Below are 24,229 nucleotides of genomic sequence, written 5' to 3'. Positions count from 1 at the left end.
GGGGGGGGGGGCATGAGGTATTGCCATCCACACTCCCAATGACAGGGAGTTTTCATGTGAACCATTTAGCATCACTGTGCTATGTTTAGCGCTTCGGGATAAATATTTCCCGATAATACACTGTTGAAAATGTTTTCACAAAGCAAAAATTGTTTTGGCTTACCTAGAAATAACTTTTCTGCACCTTGAGATCTAACTTCTGACCCTGGAGCTCTTGGCCAATTGCCAGCCTCTTCTGCACACCCACTTCTGGGTGCCTCTGAAGACATAGGACCTACACTTGGCACAGTGACCCGAAAGAGGAATTTGAATCATGTCAGGGAACAAGTCCTGTTGTGTATCCCTGGGAACTCAAGGAAAATGCTCCTAGGAATCTTTGTGCCCAGAGAATTCCCATCACTGAATAGACCCTAGGGACTGTAGCAAATTCCCATCACTGAATGGACCCTAGGGACTGTAGTTTTACTTCGAGCCTAATTTTAGCTGTGTTTTTGGTGAGAGATATTTGGGCCACTGGGTTGTTGTTGTTGTTATTATTTTTTAAACTCCTTTGGCTAAATGCCTGCTTGAAGCAGCCAGCTGAAAGGGGAGGACCAAGGACACATTTACCTCTAAACACTTTTTATAAAAAGAGTTTGCAATGCTTTCTGGAAAGGACAGTTATTTAGTGGCCTTAGAGGGCACAGAGCATCATGCTCTGTAGAGCCCACCTTGTCTTCCTCCTCCCCTCTGTCAACTCGAAGACCTCAACTGTAGTTCTCACAGAGAATGGGACAGCCAGTGCCTTTTTCCATTCAAATCTTAATCTAAGATGCTAAATGGTGGGCCCATCACACTCTCACAATTCTCTGCCCGGGTGCCTGCTTACTAGTAAGACAGTGGCTGGCAGGGAGACCTAGAGACAGAACTTCATTATAGACTTTTGTAGATGTCACCATAATACAGATCCTTTCTTGGCACTGAATATAAGCCAACAGAAAATACATCGTCTTACATAGGATTTTCATTGTTGTGAGTTATAAATTCAGGAGATGACACAGATGTAGCCATTGGGACTGTGTTCCACCTGGTCTGTTGATTGCTGTATCATATGTAGCATGGTTTTGGAAAAATGCCAATATAAATATAACATGGAAGCAGGAATTGTTCACAGGACCCCACACCTAGACAAAGAACTAGAAGCAACTAGTAGTTTACTTTGAGAAAGAGAACTAGCCTCTCCCAGGGATAAGTGAGCTCCCTTACCGGTTAGCCAGTGCAGAATGGTCAACCCCGAGACAATAAACATACAAACCATAAAATGGATTAGGAGGTTGGTGTGTGGTGTGGTATGTATGTACACACACATGTGTGTGGGACACATCCTATACATGTGTTTATAATAATAAAAGAATTTGACAGCCTCTTTCCCATGAACCTGGATGTTCATGGGAAAGGATGAAGATAGTGTAACTGGGAGTAGCCGGAAGGAGGAACAAGAAGGGGGAAAGTGGGCTAATTTTATTTCAACTAAAATTTTAAAGCAACTTGAACAGTTATAGTCCTTCATCCAGGGAAATTGGGACAGGAACTTGGTGGCAGGAGGCCATGGTGGAGTGCTACTCTCCAGCTTGCTTCTCATGACTTGCTCAGCCTGCCTTCTTACAGCACCCATGACTTCCAGTCCAGGGGTGGCACTGCCCCCGGTGAGGTGGACCCTCCCACATCAGCCATCAATCAAGAAAGTGTGCCACAGGCTTGCCCACAGTTATGCATCTAGTGTCTGCACTTTCTCAACTGAGGCTCCTTTTTTCAAAATGACTCTACTTGTTTCGAAGTGACATAAAACACATCTCCTTAAAATGAATTTATTTCCTGCTTGTTCTTCTGAACTGAAGAACAGGAACCAGGTAGGTGGCCAGCAAGGCAAAGCTCTAGGAAAGTATTTGACATCCATATACTTTCAAATATTTTCCTTGTTCACCAACCTTTTCTGTCACCTGAGCCTTTTCAATTTATTTCACTCAGCATCTCAATTATTTTTCTTTCTTTTATCGGTGTAGACTCTAATTATGCTGTGTATGTTGAGTGTTAGGTCATTGTCCATCTCATTTGAGGGTGTACAGCTGGAGTTCAGTCCTGTTGTGTTCTTTGTCCAAACTCGCAGTCCTGGTTGGAGCTCCTTGGCTCCTCTCGTAGTCACACACCGTGTTGTGCACTAGTCTAGTTTCTTCTCTATTTTGTTAAGTTCTTGACATAAGAATCAGTCAGATATTCACCAAGTCTTCAGGTTATCCAGGCTATGGGGTTTAGTTTTATTGTTGATTGTGAATGTGTTTATAATTAGACAAGATAGTGGTTTTATGTTAACTAGTCACTCTTTTTTTTTTTTTTTTAAGATTTATTTATTCTGTGTATATGGGTGTTTTGCCTTCATACCAGAAGAGGGAATCGAATTCCATACAGTTATAGACAGTTGTTGAGCCACCATGTGGGTGCTAGGAGCCGGACCAAGGCCTTCTGAAAGAGCAGTCAATGCTCTTAACTACTAAGATAATCTCTTCAACTCTCATGAACTTGAGGCTGGGCCTCTGAGGTGCTGGGATTATAAGCATCTTTTCAATAAAGATATTTAATATTTTATATACTCCTTTAAACTCAGAGATATCTCTTATTCCTTCGCATTTGCTTCCTGTCGGGAGTGAAACTTCACTGAAAGTTTTGCTGTGTTGAGAGCTCTCAGAAGCAAGACATTAGGAGCTCCCAGAAAGTCTGCATAATGACACTTAACTTGGAAGCAGGAGACCAAGCTGTTTGGACAGTCACCGTGCTTCCCCTAGGGGAGGGAGCCTTGGGTCCAGGGCTGGGGTGTCCCACACGGTGTGGCTCTTTGTTCTTGAGCTTTTTGTTCACTGACCATGCCTGACTTCTGTGGGGCCTGGTCTACTGCTTCATTCTCCAGCCCAGCACCACTGGTTGGGCCCACTGGAGTGGGTGAGGTAGCACCTGACAGCCTCTCTCCTCCTTCACTTCAGGTTATGGCAAGGCTGCAGGTGGGGGAGCTTTGCCTTTTGACCTGTTCTTAGGTAATGACAGGTTATTGTCAATATTTTCATTTTCAAGTCAATAGGCCATCATTTTTGCAATCCCCAGTTTAAGAATTTGACAAAAAATGAAATCCACATAAATAGGTGACTGTGTTGGAAAGACTGTAGGCTTTGTCAGCATTGGATTGAGCAAGTCAGTAAAGACTTTACAAGGCCGCAGCTTTTTGAATGGCTTCTTAGGGAACATGTGAGTGTTCTTGGGAGAGATGTCATTGTATTGATATTCCTGTTCACTAAGTCATGAGCTTTTCAAATCCCGGCTCTTTGTGCCTTAGTTTCCCCATTAGCAAAATTGGAATCATGTCAGTATGCCTCACCAAGTGTTGTGTGGATTAAAGGGTTTGTGGATGGAAAGCTTTGCTTATCTGCTTTTTTTTTTTTTTTAATGTATAAACATAGATGAGTCTCATGACACAGGTCCAATCTCAGCTTCCTGGGAGGGTGAGACAGGAGATCTTATGTCCAGTAGCCAAAGTGAATTTCAAGGAAAGCCTGGAAAGTTTAGTAGGCCCTGGGTCAATCAAGCAGTCCGTGGAAAGGATCAGGAATACGGCTTGTATTGCATGCATGAGATGCTCCTGAGAGAGCTACAAGACCTGGGATAGGAAAGAAGTTTGCAAGAAAGTTTTTTCATCATTAATTACATTACACACAAGTCACAGAGAAGCTGGCCCAGCGACAGGCACAGAGCGGAGTGCCACAATCAGAGGCAACTCTCCTTAGCAGCTGGCTACTGTGGACATCCTGGCTGGGCGATCAGCCTGCAGGAGGGTCTGAGGACTCTGGAGGTGGTCATGTTCAGACAAACAATATGCACAAACCAGATGATTCTAAAGTCTACTGTATATGATGGATTTCAGCAAGAGGGCGATAAGAACCTCCTAGGTTTGGGGGGATTCTTGGTCTTGACCTAAGTGCAAGTGCAAGATGAAGACAATCTGTTCCCCCTCCCCCATGTAGCTTGTATGTATTAGAAAGAAGAGGCCTATATATAGGTCATTAAAGCTCTACCTCCTTCTTCCCTCCTGAGAGAGTTCGTCTCCGTGGAGGCTTAATGGAGATCCTTTGTTGCTCCATTGGAGAAGTATAGAAAGAGCCAAGATGGCTTGGGTCCAGACACAGTGTTACCAGATAGGCTCTTGTAGCATGAACAACAGCAATACAGTCTGAAGCACGTTGGTCTCCCAGTTATCTGGAAGCAGAGGAGGACTATAAATCTTCTTGCATGCATCCACTGGCCCGGCGACAGCTTTCCTGGCTGCTCGCTCTCTGGTTCAGTTCTGTTTTCCGTGCTTGTTTAATCAGTGTTAATTTGAAATCTTTTTTTTTCTTGGACTTTGTAGCAGTTTATTGTACAGGCTTCAGATAATCATCTGTGTTCTTTATAAAACACTAAAGGATTAAAGTAGCTGAGTGTCTTTGTCTTGCCTGAAGCAGGTTTTGATTTTTCTCATTGCTTTTGAGTAGACGAATATAAATGTCATTGTTGGAAAAAGAAATAGTGATCAACCTTCAGAGATTTGTTTGTTTGCTTGTTCTTGCTAAGGGAAAAAAATAGTATGTGGGCATTATTTGTAGTGACGCAGAGAATGTTTTTTACATGGGGTGTGTGTTTGTGCGTGCACATGTGTGTACGTGTATGTGTGTGTGCATTTATTCGTTTATTTTGGAGGGAATGGTTTGTGGGTAAAGGTCAGAGGACAACTGGTATTGAACCTGCTATCATCAAGCTTGGCAGCAATTGCCACCACCTACTGGGTTGTTTCATCAGTCAGGTTCTCTCTATGTTTTTCCTTTTCTTTCACTTTTAAACTATATTTGGATCCAGGAGTTATTCTAACAGCAGTGACTAATGGGGAGAGGGCTTTATTATACAATTCTACAAGGGCTGGGCATAGTGGCATGTGTTACTCAGGTGGCAGAGACCAGCAGATCTCTTGAGTTGAAGACTAGCCTGGTCTACACAGCACTTTCTAGGACAGCCAGTACGACAAAGAGAGACCCATCCCATTAAAAAATAAATAAAAGATTCTACATTGTGAATTCCTGCTCCTTTCTGTAATCCTGGGGGACCTGTAGACTTGGCCTTTGGCCATCTGATTCCCAGTCAGCTCCTGTCACTAGAGTGTGAGTTCTCTGTCCTTCACAGCATCCGGAACATTTTAACATCAGCCCTGCACACCAAGTTGATGTTCCCAAACAAGAAGTAGGATCACACACACCTTACCCCACCTACCTGTCCATTTCAGTAGAAGGTCTTCCTGGAAGGATCATTTTTAAAAGCTCAACCACAGTGATTCATTGGCTTATAAAAGCCTCAGCAGCAGAGAAAAGGAAGGGGGACACCAAGTCCCACTCCTAAACAAGATGCTGTTTTTAACTCATAACCCCTTGGAGAGGGAAATTCCATTCTCTCCAATTGATTGACAATATATCAACAACACTCAAGGGCAGTTTCCACGTTCAGTGGTCAGCCAAGACAAAATGGACTCTGTCTGTGGTGGTTGTTATGATGTGGTATCTTGGGTTTTTTGGTATGGTGGAGTTTTGATTTGGTCTGGTCTTTTGAAAGAGAGGAGGTAGAAGGTACATGAACTTGATTGGAGATGTGGGAAAGGATATGACCAAATTTAAAATTTAAAATCAGCTCTACAGGAGGCACAGTGAAATAACAATTGAGCCAGTCTCTCAGCTGTCCAAAGGGAACCAGGGGCAACAAGGCTTGATAGTGGAGGCTCTGCATTTTTCTTGCTTACCAGGTCCTCTCTTAGCATGAAAGTGTACACACGTCTAATGATTAACAGGCTGGGGTGTGGGAAGCAGCGCTTGATAACAATATGAGGTTTGTGTCCCTCTACACGCTTGTCTAAAATATCAATATAAATAGTTTGATAAGCAACTAGAGTCTGAGATAAGCCCTTCCTTTTATTATGGCAGATAACCCAGGCTTATGGGGGTACTAGTGCCCACAACTAGTGAGATATTTTGTTCTCTAATGGGACTGATAGCTAATTAGTCCCCTTCCTGGGCTCCCCAAATGATGCCACACTATGTATGTGTCACAGATTTTTTATATATATATATATATATATATATATATATATATATATATATATATAACAAATTGCCAGCACTTGTTACCTAGAGATAGAGAAGAACCCATCATCTTTCCCCAGCCCATTTATTCACCCTGCTCATGAAGGTGATGCCATTGAGTAGCATGATGCTAAACTCTCACAATTTCAAGATCTCCTAAAACATCACAGGGTCAATGATGAGAAACAATGCAATGGAATATTGGTGTAAAAAAATATTGGGGGCGGGGTATTCAAAGGAAGGCTCAATTGCTCAGGAAGGTTTCTGAAATTATAGTCAGTCCAGAAGTCCTTACCAAGGGAGTACAGACCTGGAGGGCCTGTGTAACCAGGGACCCCACAGTGGCTGGTGGTTTCGCCGTATGAAAAATTATCATTCATTTTACAAGGGCTAAAGGAGACACTAGCTTAGCCTGTGGAGCTGGCTACCTTAGATCCATGGGGGAAAGCCAACAGCCACGGTGGAAGTGATTCACAGGCATTTGTTCCTTTAGTTAGAAAGCATCACATGGGTTCTAGAAGATTCTTAGTTGGTCTCAAAGAAGCGATGGCACACACACAGAATATAAAACAAAAGGAACCCCCAAATGGCCAGGACTCGCCCCTTTACCATCTCTTCACTTATTTAAAAGATTTTTCCTTTTCATTTTGAATTATACATAGGCATGTCTCTGGGTCGGCATGTACACAGCAGTCCAGGTGTCCAGAGAAGCCAGAGCAGTCGGATCTTCCAAAGCTTGAGTTTCAGGCAGTTGAGCCACCTGACTTGGGTTCTGGGAATCCAGGAAGAACAGTACACGCTCTGAACTGCTTAGGCATCTCTCTAGCCCTCTTCTTTGGGGAGAGTGCAGGACCTCACTGTGTAGTTCACTATGGAGACCAGGCTGCATTCGAACTACCAGATCTGCCTCCCAAGGCATGCTTTCACATAGTAGAAATAGGTTCTTAAGCTAAAATCTTCCTTCTCCCCCGACTACGTGGACTTGGGAGGTCTGCCTGGCCTCACTTCCTGGAAGTTCTGCACAATGTTCCCCTGTGTCGTCATTGTTGGAAACACAATCTCAAATACAGGGTTTTTTGGGCTCAATAAATAACCAAAGGTTTATATCACGTTTTAAAAAAAATTACTATCGTAGACTGATAAATTTGAAATAAGATGCTGATAGCATATGAGGGAGTAATAAAACCCAGAAGAACAGCCTGCACTTTGCTCTGAAATCACCTTTAGCATCTGAGAGAGAAAACTGTAGAGTCTGCTCTGGTGCAATGACATGACTGTTGCTGGGTCATCAGGACAGAGCTCCCCACCTGCAGTCAACCAGCGGCAGAGGATAAAGTACCTAACTACTTACTGCCTCCACCCATCTCTGCCCCGCCCCGCCCTGCCCCGCCCCTCCCCTCCCCTCCCCTCCCCTCCCCTCCCCTCCCCTCCCCTCCATGAGGTACTCAGGAGACTTGAGTGTTCCCACTGTTCTTCTCACTGTCAACTAACCCCACTGTGTGCTGGGCCAAGCAAGTGATTTCCCCAAAGACAGGGATTTGGGCAAGACTTGCTAATTCTTTTATCCCAGAGCCCTACACTTAGACACGCCAAATAATTGGCTCAAAAATAGCTATTTGGGCCTGCTTAATAGTAAAGCATTTATTTGCCTAGGGTCCTTGGTTCAAATCCTAATTACGGAATTCTTAGCAGTGCACAGTTTTTCAGCTGGAAGACTTTTGCCTGTCACCCAGCTCACTGTTAGCTTCAGTCTGTGCAGCCTGGATTTGCAAGTTGGGGGTGAGCTGGGAGTGGGGTGCTGAAGGCAGATCCCAGGGGCTTGTACTTGTTTGGCAGGGGCTTTTCCTCTGAGTTCTATCCCCAATCCACTCTTCTCTCATGAACAGACATGAGATAATATGCCTGCCTATTGTTTCCTCACTTGTTGGTGGCTTCACGTCCCCATCCACACACCCCAGATGGCTCTGTTTAGCTCAGGTTACCTTGAACTTGTTCTCTAGTCCAGGCTAGCCTGAAACTCAATTGTGCTGGCTTAGTGCTCTTAGTGCTAGAATTTATAGCATCACCGTGCCCCATTTAGAAGTGACTTTATCAGTGATATCTTCCTGTGCATGTAATAAAACTCACTTCACACATTTTAGCTGAGAAAATAAGGCTTTGTAGTGATTGGGCCTGGCTCTCACAGATGGAAAGTATAGAAGCTGTCCTTGTTCTTACCCACATCCAGTGTTTTGGCCGCGTTCACTATGTCCCAGCCCTAGGGAAATCAGGGTTGGCCACCAGCTCCTATCTATGTGTCAACTATCCAGACTCTCATTGAATCACTTTGTAAATGGGCAAGGTGGCAGAATCCTGTGTTTTTAAGCCTAGCACTCTAGGGGACAGCCACGCTACAAAGTAAGACCTTGTCTCCAGGCCAAAACCAATCAACTAATGACTTTAATAATGTGAGTTAACTAATAACTAATTCTATTTAATTGGTATAATCAGGAGAAAGAATACATCCTGGACCACATTGTACCATTTAAAAACTGAGCAGGACTCTATCAGTTCTGCTAACTTAACAAAAGCATGCTCTGTGAGTCAGAGCCACACTAATAATACACAAAAGGCTTTGTGCTGGGTAGTTACTATCTCAACTTGAGATGGGGGGGGGGGAGGGCTCCTCAACTGAGAAGGTGACTCCACGTCTGTAGGCAAGTCTCTAGTCACTCGAGTCTAGGGCATTTTCTCAATTATTGGTGTAGAAGGGGTCCCACCCCTTTGTGAGTGAGGCTACCTCCAGGCTGCTGGTCAGGGATGCTATAAGAAAGCAGGCTGAGCCAGCTGTAGGGGGCAGCCAGGAAGCAACACTCCTGTGGCATCTGCACCTATCCAGTTTGAATGCCTCAGCTTTGGACTGTGTTAGGGAACTGTAAACTGAAGTAAGGGCTTTCCCCCTGAGCTGCTTTTCGTCCTTGTGTTTTACCACAGCACAGAACCTCTGACTAAGACAGTCCTTAACCATTCCCTGACATATGCCAGGCTGCAGAGCTTCTTTCTGTGCGAGACTGGCATGTGGATCTTGCACTTGGGTACCCCAGGGCTCTGGTTGGTATACCGTGTAGTGGCAGATTGACTGTCTCCACCTTTATATCCTAGATGTGTAGATGGTGTGTGAGATAAACAGGTTTTTGTCATTCCGCAATCCTCTGGAGAGTGAGAGATGCTCGCTGTGACCAGAACTTTCATTGTCATCTTCACCATAATCCTAACCAATCCTAACCACTCTTGTTGACTGCAAGGAAAATGGCATTTAGAGGACTTGGGGGAGAATTGTGTAAATCAGAAACAAACGCACGTCATTTATATGTTTTATTTTGAGACAGTGTCTCCTATCGCCCTGACTGGCCTCATATATACTTTGTAGTCGAGGCCAGTCCCCATGTTCCAAGTGCTGGAGTCACAGGCAAGAGCAGCCTCGGTGATCTTTCTCTTAGGAGACCCACATCATTAAGAATTGTCATTAACACTCATAATCAATAGGGCCAGTTCCCCTCCCTGCAGAGATCCCTCAGGCTGCCCTGTTAGTCAGTCTTCCAGCTGCCCTGTTAGTCTTCCCCGTTTGGCAGCTTACTAAAATGTTGATTGACCTTTCTTTATGTGAGCGTGGGCTATTTAGGATCTTTCTAGCAGGGTCTGTTAAGGACCATTCAGGCACCTGGACCTCCAACAACTAAGCTCTCCTAGCTGCTGGCTAGAACAGTCCAATGGAGTGCCTTTTCCTAGCAGCTCCCTGATTAGAAGTACGTTATATTCTGAAGTGTTTGTCTACATAAAAAGTGTTCTCTAGGAGCTGCCATGTGTTTGCTGAGGATCTGTGTCAGAGTGCTCATTGGAGGGGCCACTTTGCTTATTGGTCATCTTGTGTGAAAAATTAGGCAACACCACAAAGATAGCAAACAACATGCTCCTTCTCTTTCAATTGCAGGTTGATGACCAAATGAAGCTGCTTCAAAACTGCTGGAGTGAGCTCTTGATTCTCGATCACATTTACCGGCAAGTGGCGCATGGGAAGGAAGGGACAATCTTCCTGGTTACTGGAGAGCACGTGAGTGTCCCGACTGAAACAAAACAAACAGGACAAACCCCTCATTACTAAGCTTGATCGGAGCGGCAGGAATTTTACTAGGTCAGAAGCACTCTTGTGCTTTGAAAGGGAGAAATGATGACTTGGGTCCCCAGTTCCTGCTCCAATCAGAACGTTGCAAAAGCAAACAGCTTACTGCTGCCAGTCTGCAGGATGAGGAGTCTTGTACAAGGGTCAGATCTACATTTAAATGAATCTCAGCAATTAGGACTGGCAGGTTGGGTTCCCCCCGCCCCCTTCAGCTTATGCATGAACACATCATATTTGTAGTTAGCCATTTTAGTTCCTTTATAAGCTGGAGAATCCTCCCTGTTTTGATGCTGATGCTGATGGTGATGATCATGCTAAGGATAAAACTCAGGGTCTCCTATGTTAAACATGTTCTCACCACTGTTGAGTTATCCAAGCAGCCCCAGGTCTTTGCTCCTTTGGAATGCTCTCAGAGCAATCTCTGGGAGAGAGACAAGCTCAGGAGAAGGGATGGGAGTTCTAATTTTCAAGAGCTAGTCAGTTATCTACAAAGAAAAATGGCTATAAAGTTGGGTTTGTTTCTGAATCTATAATTGTTAAACCTATAAATCTTTGTTGGTTACCCTGCTATGTGCTGGTGACTACTCAGAGCCACTGGTATATATTAGGGAGTGAAAACGGAAAAAGTTCTTTTAGAACTTAATGTTGTATCAGGAGGCTGGCAATAATAAACTAATCCACTAACCTGTGGTATATTGGAGCAAAGGGGAATTTAAACAAATATTGGCCAGCAAGCAGAGGCATGACCATATTCCTAAACACGTTTCCATGGGACCTGGGATTATACAGTGTTTGGCCTTACTGATGTGACATTTGAGTAACCCATGGAAAAGCAGAGTCTACTGTGTCACCTTGGGAAAAGGAGGACCTATGCTATACAGTGGGCTTAATTCCTACTACTTAACATTTGTATAAATTCTTCTGGACTTGTCCTCCCTTCCTTATTTATAATGAATTGATTGATAATATAAACGAGGGGGTGGGGTGGGGAGGGAATACTGTGAGTTCTTTAGTCAGTCCATTTATTTGGTCCTAGCTCTGCAGGGCACCATGACATCGTTCAGCCAGGGTGACTCTGGAACAGAGGCATTGTGATCTTTAACATCCAGCCATAAATGTTTATGTGCTGTGAAACCACAGCAGTGCATATTTGAAAATGAGAGGCTGTCTCCACACCATTCGGTGTGTTATTAATAAATCACCCTTCCCAATCAAATTAAAGGCAAGCACCATTTCAGGCTTTTGCCGACTGGATCAATTCGACCAACTCCATCACTATCTGGTCCTTGCTCTCAGCAGCTCTGGGGTATGATTTGACCATCCCAGCCCTTGCCCAGCTTGGGGTTCCATTAGAAGACACAGCTCAGGAATGAACTTGGTCTCTTTTGCTTAAATGAAAGGGGACTGTGTGTCTCACCCCAGCTCTTTGGAAATATTTCTTAACCTAGTTTATTTTGCCTCGAGTACTGCCTTAGAGTAATAGTAGTGACTGCTGAAGAGCAGAGAAAGCCCACCCCCTGCCTCTCTTGAGTTTTAAAACCAAAACAGTACAAACTGTTATTCTTGCTGTCAATCACTGTCCATCTGCACAGTGCAAGAAAATGGAAGGCGGGAACTCCCCAGCTCTTCCCCACATCTTTCCTGCAGTACAGGGGCTCCCAGTGCGCCCCAATCCCACCCCTCACCCCCCACCCTCGCCCAAGTGAACAGCATGGCGTTGGCGCTTACAAGCAAGCTTTCTCATTTATGGTAGCTATGGGAGACGGCTTTTGTCTTCTCTTGTGGAGCAGAAAAGCCCATCCCCAGGCTCCAGACTGCAGAGAAGGCCAGAGCCACACAGGTAGACTGCCGTGGCTTCCCAAGAGCAGGAGAAAATTAGGGGTTGGGATGAGGAGTGGACATGAAGACACAGAGAGAGACACAGACACACACACGGAGGGGTGTGTGTGTGTGTGTGTGTGTGTGTAAACAAATATATTAAAATAACTGGGGGTCGATGGGAAAGCTTCTTCCTCATTATGTCAACAGCCTAGTAAAATGTGGGGACAGCTTTAGGTCGGGACAGCATGTGTTTTTCTCAAGCGACAGAAGGTATTTTGAGACAAGAGTTGACTATGTAACCCTGCTAGTCTTAAAGGTGTGATCCTTGGGCTGGAGAGATGGCTCAGAGGTTAAGAGCACTGAGCTCTTCCGGAGGTCCTGAGTTCAAATCCCAGCATCCACACGGTGGTTCACAATCATCTGTAATGGGATCTGATGCCCTCTTCTGGAGCGTCTGAAAACAGCTACAGTGTACTCATACATAAAATAATAAAATCTTTTAAAAAAAAACAAACAAACAAAAAAAGAAAGGCACGCTCCTCCCATTTCAACCTCTGTACCACGCAGATTATAAGCATGTGCCTATACATGTAGGTAGATTGTGTTTTGACTATTAATATAAACTTCTTGACTTTGGTTTGGAAATTTCAAAGAGTGCATATGTATATGTGTGTCCGTGTTTATGAATGTATCTGTGTATGTACATATGTGTATATATGTATATTTCAGAACAGACTGTGTACCCTTTTTATAATTCACTAGCTACAACATCTTGAGAAAGTCATCCTATCTTTGAAGCATCAGTTTCTATGCCTGTTTGGAATTGATACCTCAATGGTCCCCACCAAACAGGCATAGAAACTGATTGGAAAATTGGAATAGTAACCACAGAAAATAGTTGTGTGTCACTGGACTAAAGAGTAAGTCTTTTAAACAAGGATGACACAGAAACATAGTGACCTATGTCCTATAGATTGTCTACAGTGTGACCTTTCACACCAGTGTGAACTTTCACACCTGGGATGGAAGTCAACTTCCATGATACATTGTAGCAAGGTCATGCTGATGTCCTGGTGAAGAATTAAGCCACGCTGTGCCAATCAAGCATGCACGGAGAAGTCTCCCATACTGCTCCATGGTTGGCACTCACCCTTAAGTGAGGAAGATGCTTTTACTCTTGGGTAAAACGTATTTCTGGTAGAGTAATAACATAAGGCAATCAAAGATGTGAGAGGGGAATTATCAGATACTGCCCTGCAGAATAGTGACAAGGAAGGCCCCTGTTCCATCTGCTCCATAACGGTAGGTAGCAGCTCTCCTTTGATGGGCTTTACAGCAAACAGCGCTGTAAAGCAAGCCCCAGAGCATTGTCAGGTCCACTGCAGGATCTTCTAGAAGAGGAATTGTCCTCCGAACAGTAAGCTGAAACAAGCCTTCTCCACCCAAGCTGCTTTTGGCAATGGTGTTTTTATCACAGTAATAGAAACCCTAAGACAAATACCAAAGCCAACATCTCAACACAAAGAGAACCGTAGACAGTGATTCTGTATTCCCTCGAAGCTGTGGTTGGTTGCCATGCATACCTCTGGGGCAGCCCGTGGACAACTACAGGCTGCAACCAACTGCTCTAGGGCCAGTGTTTGTCCTTCTTCCCACTATGTGTAGACTGCTGTGACAAAACCTGTACAGCAAAGGAGGTAGAAAAGACTGCCACCGAGGAGTGCTCTGTGGATGCAGCTTGGTGGGCAGCCTTTGACTAACAATGTGTGAAGCACGGGGCTCAATCAGCAGCGCCACAGGGAAAAAAAACAAAAAAACAAAAGAACACAGCTTTGTACTCAGTCATAGGGGACAGACAGCCGGTCCAGGCACCAGTGATAAAGCTCAGGCCTCCGTGTCCAGGCTGCTAGTAGTAGCACTGTGTTCCCTCTCTTTCTCCTTCCCTCCCTCCCCTCCCTCTCCTTCTTTCACCCTCCCTCCCTCCCTCCTCCCTTCCTTCTCCTTTTAATTCATTTCTTGTTTTTTAAATTTTATCTGCATTGGTATTTTGCTTTTTGCTGGCACACATGTCTGTGTGAGAATGTCAGATCCTCTGAAAGTGCAGTTGAGGGCCACCATGCAGGTGCTGGGAATTGAACCTGGGTCCCCTGGAGGAACAGCCAGTGCTCTTGACCAAGCAACCGTCTCTCCAGCTCCTCACACCAAGGTCTTTAAATTAACTCCACAGAGTTTGATATCCCATTTTAAACTTATGTTTTATTGTGTGTTGGTTTTTTATTTTTTCTTTTTTTCTAATTTATATACAAGATCTCAGTACACAACCCCAGCTTGTTGTACAGACCAGACTAGTCTGGAATTCACAGATCTACCTGCATCGGTAGAGTCCAAAGGCATGCACCACCATGCCCAGTCACTTGTGAGTTTTCATTTAGCACTGATATAATAAATGTAGATTAAATAACACTGAGGCAAAAAATAAAATAATATTCAGGCATGGCAAAGCAGTGTATTTAGTTAGTATCTTATTTATGGCAGCTAATTATTTTTAATCTACTATTTTAAAAGCTATAAATACACATGCATATATACCTGTGTGTATATCAAATACCAATAGAGTACTTGACATGAGGGCAGATTTTAGTATTTGCATATTGTACCTAATTAACAGCCACTGTAACATTATCGTACGGGAACGATGTACTGTCAACCTATTACCTTTTATTATTGTGCACTGTTTTAAAATGACAAGAGCCTTACACTATCCAAGCCATCAAAAATTTGGACATTAGGACTAAAAGCAATTTAGCTTGAATTATCTCTGTATCTTCATGATGAATGAAATTTATCCAAAGAGGACACTGGCTTAGAGATGGTCTCTTCAGTCTCCCCCTTGAGTTTAATGGCCGAAAGATTACATGTAAGAGAGCAATCAATTAATTTTACTAAGTACATAAAAGACAAGGCCAGCTGCTCCTGAAATGAGCACAAACTCTGCACCCAACAATGAAAATATTTTAATTATGTTTGCAATAAAATGTAAGGAAGTTGCAGGTCTGTGATGTATCAGAAGCGAGTCATCCATCCTCCTTCAGAACTGTGCAATTTGATAAATTATCCTTGGAAGAAATGTTGCCAGACACCCCCCCCCCCCGTCTAATAAGCATATTTGAGCTTTCAAATTAGAATGTAATACATGTGGTGTGACGCCAGTTGATTCCTTGAGGTCTGTCTTACTACAGGTGTCTCAGTGAATGGATAACTCTGGCAAGCAAGCAGTTCCTTCAATAGAAGTGGTTATGTTTTGAGAATGAACCTCAGCTATTAAAAGTTACACGATCTGTTGAAAGTTCACACACATCTAGTTTAACTAACCTCGTCTAAATAGTAAAATTTTACTACAGTGTACTTGTGTGTATTACGCAGTACCCACAGTGTACATTCAGTTGGCACCAAACTTGAATTATAGTATTACGTGCCTTATTTAAAGATGAGGACACTCAGGGCGGAGATGGTATCTGACTGTGTATGTAAGGGTCAGTATTTAACCCATGTCATCCTTAGTCCCTATGCTTGTCACCTCACTGGGCCTTCCTGCTGTCATTCCCACTGAGCCCATTTGATCTGCAGAATTTCTCTCAAATCTGAATACCTCTTATCTGAAAATGCTTGGTGTTAAAGTGCTTCAGATTATGGGTCTCAGGGAGTTACATACTTAGAGTGAGATTGCTAAGAGTTAAAGCCAATTCTAAATCTGCACTTAATTTAAGTTACACACACAAACACACACACACACACACCTCCCAGAGGAAATCTTGTCGCATATAAAACTTGTGCCTAACAAGACTGAGGGCATTTCAGGTCTCAAGGTTTTGGTTTGGTTTGGTTCTCTTTTCTGACACAGGGTCTCCTGTAGCCCAGAGAGGGCTCAACTTCACTAAGTATCCAAAGCTGCCCTTGAACTAAGATTGTTTCTTCTGCCTCATGCATCAAATGATCTGAGCTTTCAGGGTCTGAGCCACCAGACTTGATTACCCACTCTGTTCCCATAGCAACGGTACTGATATTTATTTTTGTTTGTTGCAGTCCCACTAAGTTTCCTTGGTTGGTCTAGAACTCACTGTATAGTTCAGGCTGTGATCCCAAGTTTGTGACAATCCTCCTGTCTAGTTGTGTAGTCTAGTTTGATACAAGCTAAACCCACCTCTAAGAAAGGTCAGTTTGAGAAACTGCTTCTGTCAAATTGGCTGTGTCTGTGGGGTATTTTCTTGATTACTGGTTGACGTTAGCCCCGCCCACTGTGGGCGGCACCGCCCGTAACTAGGTGGTTACCGAGCTCAGTGAGCCAGTTGCATTTTTAGTTTCTGCTTCTCTTCCTACCTTGGCTTCCCTCCACAATGGACCATAACTTGTAAGCCAAATAACCCCTTTCCTAGGGTTTGATTGGTGGGGTTTGAGTGTCTGTGCTATCATACTTTGGAGAACTTCATTGACATAGGAACCTCTCCCGTTAATAATAGTGACAAAAACCCTGCCTTGATGTCACTCTGCAAGTCTGAAGTGCCCATACTGTGCTCTGTATCCTCCCCTTGATGATCCCCTGCCCCAGGGTTCACGCTGCCCGCAGACTGACCCTTCCATACAGTCTTGAAAGAGAATCTGAAAGAGCTCATAGACTGTTTGATTATTAAATTACATGGGCAGGTGCCTGCCCAGGGGTAGGTACAGAACAGTAGGAAAGCACCAGGCTTGAAGCAGGCGTTTCACCGGGCTGCACATCAATGGTGACTTTTCCTGCGTAGTTGACTCTCTCTGTAAGTTGATTGACACCTTGGGGGGGGGGGTGTCTCCTTCCACTGATTCTTAATTTTCCCACCCTTGAAAACGGCTCTTTTACACCCAGTATTCTCTAGTTAAAGCTGAAAACTCAACTCATCATATTTACACAATATAAGGGGGGGAAAAAGATCTATTCCGTCCTGTTTTTAATTGCAGATTCTACTCAAGGGACTAGTTCTCATGCGTAGGAGGCAGCCCTGTGCCTTCTCCTAGCGAAACAAGTGCAGTCAATTATGGTAATGAAATGTCAATAAATATAAAAATTTAATACTGTCTGCTCTGGGTGAGTGGCAGATGAGGACTTGCCTCCCAGACAAATTTGCTGCTCATGCAAAAATTAAATGCACCTAAAAGAGCATCGGGTTGCCTGAGAATTCTCCAGAAAGACAAAGCTGCGAGTGCCAGCTATTGAGTGGGTCTTCCCAGGCTGGAACCCGAGGGGCGAAGCCAGGACTGCCATGGACGGCCACCCGAACGTCTTGTTATTATAAATCGAACATCTTATGCCCTTATGAATAATAACGATGGGGGCCTCTCATTGCATTTTACAAAATGAATATAGAAGTAAGACTTTCGGGGTTGTTTTCCAAACCAAGAAATTATTCTGCATAAAAATTAGGACATGTGTCAAGGGGGAGGGGGAGGTGGTAATCAATTCGATAGAATCTAATGTAACCATCTCAAACTAACAGCCTCACATCAGCCTCTGAGGAAGGGGACCTGCTACTAGTTTTAGAGTCAAGCATGTTGACACCAGAGAAGTTGAATTGGGAGGGGTGATGAGCTAGAGGCCAGCTTGGGCTATACAGTGTCACTCTTGTTTCTAAAACAGAACCCTTAATCACCACACCACAATACTTTAATCATCTGCAAGCAAGCCGTCTTGATCCATGAGTATATTAAGATGTCTCACCATGGCAGTTAAGACGTTTCATAACCATTATTTCCTCATATATTGGTTTATGTTATTGTGTCCATGTAGAATTATTATGTAGCCCATTTCTTGTGGGTAGCATATTGTGGTCTCAACTAAATCTTCAGAATTTAAGTGATCACCCTGCATGAAAATATTTTTACTGCGGAAAAGCAGGTATAGAAACTTGTAAAAGAAAGGCAACAGAAACTAGCCGCTAGGAAAGTCATTAATATGATTTGGATTTTTATCAGCATCATTGGGAAGCCCTTTACAGAAGGTATCACAAACTGCTTTCAGGAGCAAAGCTCTCCCTAGCTGGACTGGTAAGCTGTTGTCAACTTGAGCCCCCAGTAGGAAACAGAACGTCAACTGACGAACTGGCACTGTCAGACTGGCCTGTGGCCTCTGTGTTGGAAATCTACACTACAGCCTCATTCTACCCACAATCCTAGTGAGCCCTGGGGAACTTTGAGCTGCTGGTTCTGTTGGTGGTCACAGCCGTGATTCTGTGTTGCAGGTGGACTACTCCACCATCATCTCACACACCGAAGTTGCGTTCAACAACCTCCTGAGTCTCGCACAGGAGCTGGTGGTGAAGCTCCGTTCCCTCCAGTTCGATCAGCGGGAGTTTGTATGTCTCAAGTTCCTGGTGTTGTTCAGCTCAGGTAAGTGAAGACTGTTCTCATAGTCCATTACACAGACATTATTTTCAAATACCAAACATTTTGTCTTGGTGTTACAAGGATAATGGATTTCCTTCCAAGGATTTTTAGATGTGAACGTGCCTTCACATGTATTCTTTCTCCAATCTTAGCCCTTTAGCAGATGGGTGGGGTGTAGAACAGGAGTTGTTCATTTGGATCGAGTATTGTTCTTTCCTCTCTGGTGGTCCGGTAAGCAAGGGACAGGAAGCAAGAACAGCAGGCACAGTGGTGACATAGGTACCAAGGTGGAGCCATCATTCTGCCGTTCATATTTGTATGAGTCTTTTCTGTTTTGTAGTCTAGCTTCTGTGTTTGTTCTTCTAAAATGGGGCTGGTAATTTTTGTGTTTTCAAACTCTTATTAGGATTAGCTGGGGAATGTTTATAATGAGACGTGCCACTCTGCACATTTAACCAATGGTGGCTGTCAAGAGGAAAGATGCTCCTTCAGCAAGGGTTCGGAGTAGGAAGATAACTAAGCAAGACAGATTAGCTAAATCAAGGTTCTCAGTGAGCCAGTTGAGAAAAATCACCTCTGCTTGGAATAAAAAAGGGATTAAGGAGATGGATTTTTATCGACTTCAAAGGAACAGATTTTTCAGCCTGTCCCTTAGTTGATTTCTGTATTTTGTTGGCCTAACAAAGCCAACTTAAATAAACTTTTTTGCCAAGTCTGTTCATTCCTCATTGGAAGAAGGGCCGAGGGAGGCAACTTCCCTTGAACAAAAATAATGGAAGAAACCAGACTTACCAGCATATGGTTTTTCTTTAGTCTTCAGTTACAAGATAGTTCTGAATTCATATCCAAAGAAATAAAACAAGAAAACAATCTGCAGAGTGAAACAGATGTGTCTGCTTTCCAAATTAGGCACCGTGGTTCCAGAATTCCTCTTGATAGCGCCACACAACTGTTGTTAATATAGGGATGGCTTCAAGTCTTAAGAGGAGACTTAAGTCTTTTTCTCATGCAGTCAGTGGTGGAAGGGAAGTGGCGGTTTGCGTGTTTTGGAAAGTGTGATGGATAGAAAGAAATATTAGTGTGAGTGTAAAAAGACATCTGTTTCATAGATGGAGCGCTCAAAGGTTTCCAGTGCCAGGAGTGCCCTGAGTGCTTTCTATATTAACCACAACAAACAGAAACATTCCATTCAAGGAAGACTGTATCTATTACACAAGAACAGTATGTGGATCGCCAAGTGAAAGGCTTGCTGTGACCCCCACAGATCATTCTGCCATGTGGCAAGATCTCTGTGTTTTCAACTGATGGGAAGTATAGATAGGCACGTGCATGTGATTAACTTACCACCTCTTCCTGAGGGAATCCTAAGCTCTTAGCCCAGTAGTTATTTTAAACCAGTAGAGAGAGACTACATGTGATGATGGTGTACATGTAAGACATGATATGACTTAAAGGATTTTTTTTAATATTCATGTGTTTTATCTTATGTGGGTGAGTATTTTGCCTACATGAATGTATGTGGGCCACATGCATACCCAGGGAGGTCAGAGGAGGGCATGCAATTGTCTGGAACTAAAGTTACAGATGGTTGTGAACTGCCATGTGGGTGCTGGGAATCGAACCTTGGTCCTCAGAAAGAGAAGCAAGTGCCACCTCTACCCCTGATTTCCATTACTTTCATCTTGCCTTCACTGTTCTCACTTCACTGTATTTTATTCTCTGCCGGGGCCGGAGGAGGCAGTGTAGCTTAACCACCTTCGAACTTTGAACCTTTCAACTGATCTCCTGAGGGACAGTGTCAGTCAGAGGCACTGTCACTTCCTTGTTCGGTGGCTTCTGGAGAAGCAAGTGCTGGGGAAGAGCCAGCCTAAGTTATCTGTTGAAAACTTGTGTGCTTACTGGCTTAACAGGAAAGAGAAATAAGGCCTTACGATCGATCATAGGTAAAATAAATGCAGGTCAAAAGTTTTCGTTTTTAAAGAAGTAGTAAAAATGTAATCAGCAGTAAAATTCAGGTGGTTTCCAATTTATGAGTGGAAAACTTTCTTCATTAATTTTCTCCAAGGAAACAATGGATAATCCGTTTTTTTTTCAACCACATTGTACACTAGAGTAGCTGGTCTACTTTAGATCCCTAATAACTGTTCCACTGTGACTGAGAAGGAAATTGTACAGTGCCGCTGTGAAACCCCAGGCTTTTGCCCAGCGAGGTGTTCCTTCTCAAGCCCTCAGAAACTCTGAGCCCTCTACACTTGAACCAAATGCATTCAGATCCCAGCTCTCTCCGCCCAGCGTTGCCTTCTGTCATCCTGACAAATAGATGTTGTAGTAGAGTGGTTGGAGGCCAGAGACTGTGTTGAAGGGGTAGTTGTTTTTGCAGTCTCACATGAGAGACAGCATTGCCCTTTTCCTCATAGACTCTGAGAGAAGATATGGTTGTATGCGCATACAGCATCTTGAGCCAAAAGAGCAGCCAGTGCTGAAGTTCAAAGGAAAGGTAGGGCAAGATGAGTTGGAGGGACAGGAAGGGATGAAGCAGGAGACCAGTTGAAAGTAGGCAAGAGCCTAGCCTTAGAGAAGGGCGGGCCTTGGACCATCCAGCAACCCCAACGTAGCACTGGGCATACAGTATAAAAGAAGGATGTGCCCTGACTCATCACAGCAAGGACTGTAGCATTAAGGCAGGCTGGCCAGCTTACGTTCATGTGACTCTGCGGTGGTAACATGGGAAGAAGCAATTTTTGTACGAAGAGGTTGCCAAGCCGTAACTGAGTTAGAAAGCAGCAACCTACAAAGACCTCAGGGTTTCTGTTTTGTTTGGTTTTGATTTTTTGGTACTTAGTTAAGAAAGGCTGTTGAAATAGTAGTTGACAAGTTTAGTCAAAGCAGGTTCCAGAGACAGTCACTCCTGCCAACTAGTCACTCACAAAATAAAAACACCCGACTAAAACATTTCAGGACCACCAATCAAATCCACGAATATTGGTCTATCTGGTCAAGAAAAGAGTTAAAACTGAAAACTCCCAAGTCTTTCAATGTCTTTGTTTGTGACCTAAAGCAGACCCTAAGGATCACTCTCTTCTAGTTGTAATGTGTTCCTTAAATTCTGCTAAACTGGGGATGGGAGTGTAAATTAGTTGAGGCCTTGCCTTGCCTTGCCTTGCCTTGCCCAAGGCCCATTGATGTTCTCACAGAAAAGAGATGTCCCGAGTTGGCTATGCATTTTCATGTTTATGTGTTGGTTTATTATGCTCTTACTTCTTTTTCCTTTCAAGGCGTTACTGTAAGCAATCAGTGTAGAAGTGAATTTTACAGAGGAAGAAGTGTAGGTGCTAATAATAATAGCCTCACCATCGTGTTGGGTCCAGTGTAGATGAGTAAGATTCCCGCAGAGTGTATGTGAGGACTGTTGATGTGCGTTGTGTGCTCGGTGCAGTGAGTCCCTAAAGAAATTGTTCCAGCTAAGATGCTACTTTGGGTCATAGATTTTCTTAGCCTGAAGACTGGGTGGCTAGATGCTGCTGTAACTTTGTATCACTCTCCCTGAGTGAGCAGCCCTGGTTTATTGTAAACCACTGTCTTTTCTGATCAGACACTAGTTCTGGAGGTCTTTGTAACATTTATTTATCTCATTACAGTTATTCTCATAGAGGGGAAATAGCCACGTCTAAGCAGTGGCTAACTGTCAACTCAAGTCTCTTTAAGTAGCCCACAAAAAGGATGGGCCTCCTTTTCAGTGGCTTCTGTGCTATGGAATTCAGCTCTGCAAGTGAAGGCTCCATTGAGGTTAAAATTAATGCTTTTTTTTTTTTCACACATATACAAGCTTCAAGCACATAGCTATGTACATAGTAGGGATCTACAAAATGTTTACTGATAAAATACATGAAAAAAATAGACATACTTTGTGTTAAACTCAAAGCCTTTGACAAAGTAATTATAGTGAGAAATTGAGAAGTTAATTTAGCCAAAAGGAGCGTTTCAAACAAACCTCCAAGATTGGACTAATTCTTCTGTTCACCAAGTTTATTAGCGATGTTATTGATAAGCTCTCTGAGGTGCAAAGATTTAAAGGAATATTGGTGACTAAAAAATGTATACATACTTCTGTAAATGAGTGAATAATGACTTTCAGGCCAGGTTAGGGAAAATTGTTAAGGAAACTCTGGCAGTTCTTCCCTGGTGCTAATGGAATACTACGTCCCATAAAACACACGGGAAAATATCCCATTTTGTATTCACGTCCTCTAGCTCCTCACTTCATCCCAAATTATAGAGCCAACAACCCGAGAGACACCCTAGGTGAGATAGGTCTGGTCATCTCCGGGAACAACACAGGTGGTTCATGGAGAGAAGCCACTGTGCATCCCTTGCCTTTCCTGGCTGCTGCTCGAGTCCTCTCTGGAGGATCACCAGAGGTGCAGAGGGGACAAGGGAAGAACCTTGTGTACTGTAGAGTGGTTTGCTTTAACCCCAGGTCTGGTCCATGGTTTCTGAATACCGCTACTTTATCCTGAAGGCATCCTCGTTGTATCCAGACAATCTCTGCAGGATCTGAGAATAAATGATATTATCGGTATGACTTAGTCAAAAACGAACCTTGTGATGTTGAAGGATCTTTAAAATCCTAAAGCGGCATTGTAAGGCTGAGCAGAGAGCATTTTTTACCTTGTCTGCTGTGGCTCCTTGACACTGCCCCCGTCTAGAGCAGACAAAGGTGGCTGTATGGTGAAGCTGGACTTTTTATCTACCCAGTCTGTATGTTTTGAAGTCATATACGATATATATTTTGCTTCTTGCATTCTACCTGACAGATATGGGTTTTTAATAAATATTTATTGCCTTTCCTCCCAATCTCGGGATCTGAAGAAAGTGTAATGGGATATGAGATAATAGTTTAAAATAATAATTTAAAAAACACAGCTTAAGATTTGGAGAAAGATAGCCTAGAAGGTTGACCCTGTGTCATGCCTTATTTTAGAAAATAAGGGCATATCTTTACATTATGAACAGAGTTTAAGGAAAATGGAGACTGGAGAGAGTCCTTTTCCTTTAAGAAGAAAATCCTATGTGGAACCTATGAGCATTAGGGCACTAGGAGACAATATACCGCAGGCTGCCACAGAAGAGTCACAGTCACCTTCTGTGACGCTAACAGGAAACATCTTTATGGACATCTGTAATTTCATGGTTTTTGGTTTGTTTGTTGGTTTGTTTTGTTGGTTTGTTTTGTTCTTTTGGGTTTCTTTTTTGTTTTTTGTTTGTTTGTTTGTTTTGTTTTGTTTTTGAGGCAGGGTTTCTCTGTGTGGCAACAGTTCCAACTTTCCTGGACTCACTTTGTAGACTCCTCAAACCTGCCTCTGCTGGGATTAAAGGCACAAGCCAGCACATTCAGCCTAGTTTTAGGGTTTGGGGTCTTACTATGTAGCTCTGGCTGTTCTGGACCATGCTATATAGACCAGGCTGGCCTCGAACTAAGAGATCTGCCTACCTCTGCTTCCCAGGTACTGGGATTAAAGATGTATCTAGCTAATTTAACATCTTCCGTACAATATGGGAGCCAGATCTGAAGCCAACATCTCCCAGGGCCAGTGAGTGCCCCTCTGTTTCAGGCACCGGCCTTTGTAGAGTAATTGAAGAAGGTGGTCTAGAA

The 24,229-nt window shown here is 43.5% G+C and overlaps 1 protein-coding gene across 5 annotated transcripts in view; it reads left to right on the top strand.

The window, feature by feature from the left end:
- Positions 1-24,229, top strand: part of Nr5a2 (nuclear receptor subfamily 5 group A member 2) — a 120,896-nt gene that overhangs the window by 65,346 nt on the left and 31,321 nt on the right. For all 5 annotated transcript variants that reach the window (XM_021155841.2, XM_021155832.2, XM_021155849.2 and 2 more), the window contains 2 exons: positions 10,153-10,272; positions 18,432-18,579. In XM_021155841.2, coding sequence (XP_021011500.1) covers positions 10,153-10,272; positions 18,432-18,579 — 268 coding nt within the window. The remainder of the gene's footprint in view (positions 1-10,152; positions 10,273-18,431; positions 18,580-24,229) is intronic.

The sequence above is a fragment of the Mus caroli genome, chromosome 1 (assembly GCF_900094665.2).
Source record: "Mus caroli chromosome 1, CAROLI_EIJ_v1.1, whole genome shotgun sequence".
NCBI classification, from domain to species: Eukaryota; Metazoa; Chordata; class Mammalia; order Rodentia; family Muridae; genus Mus; species Mus caroli.
This window is presented reverse-complemented; position numbering and strand designations above follow the sequence as displayed.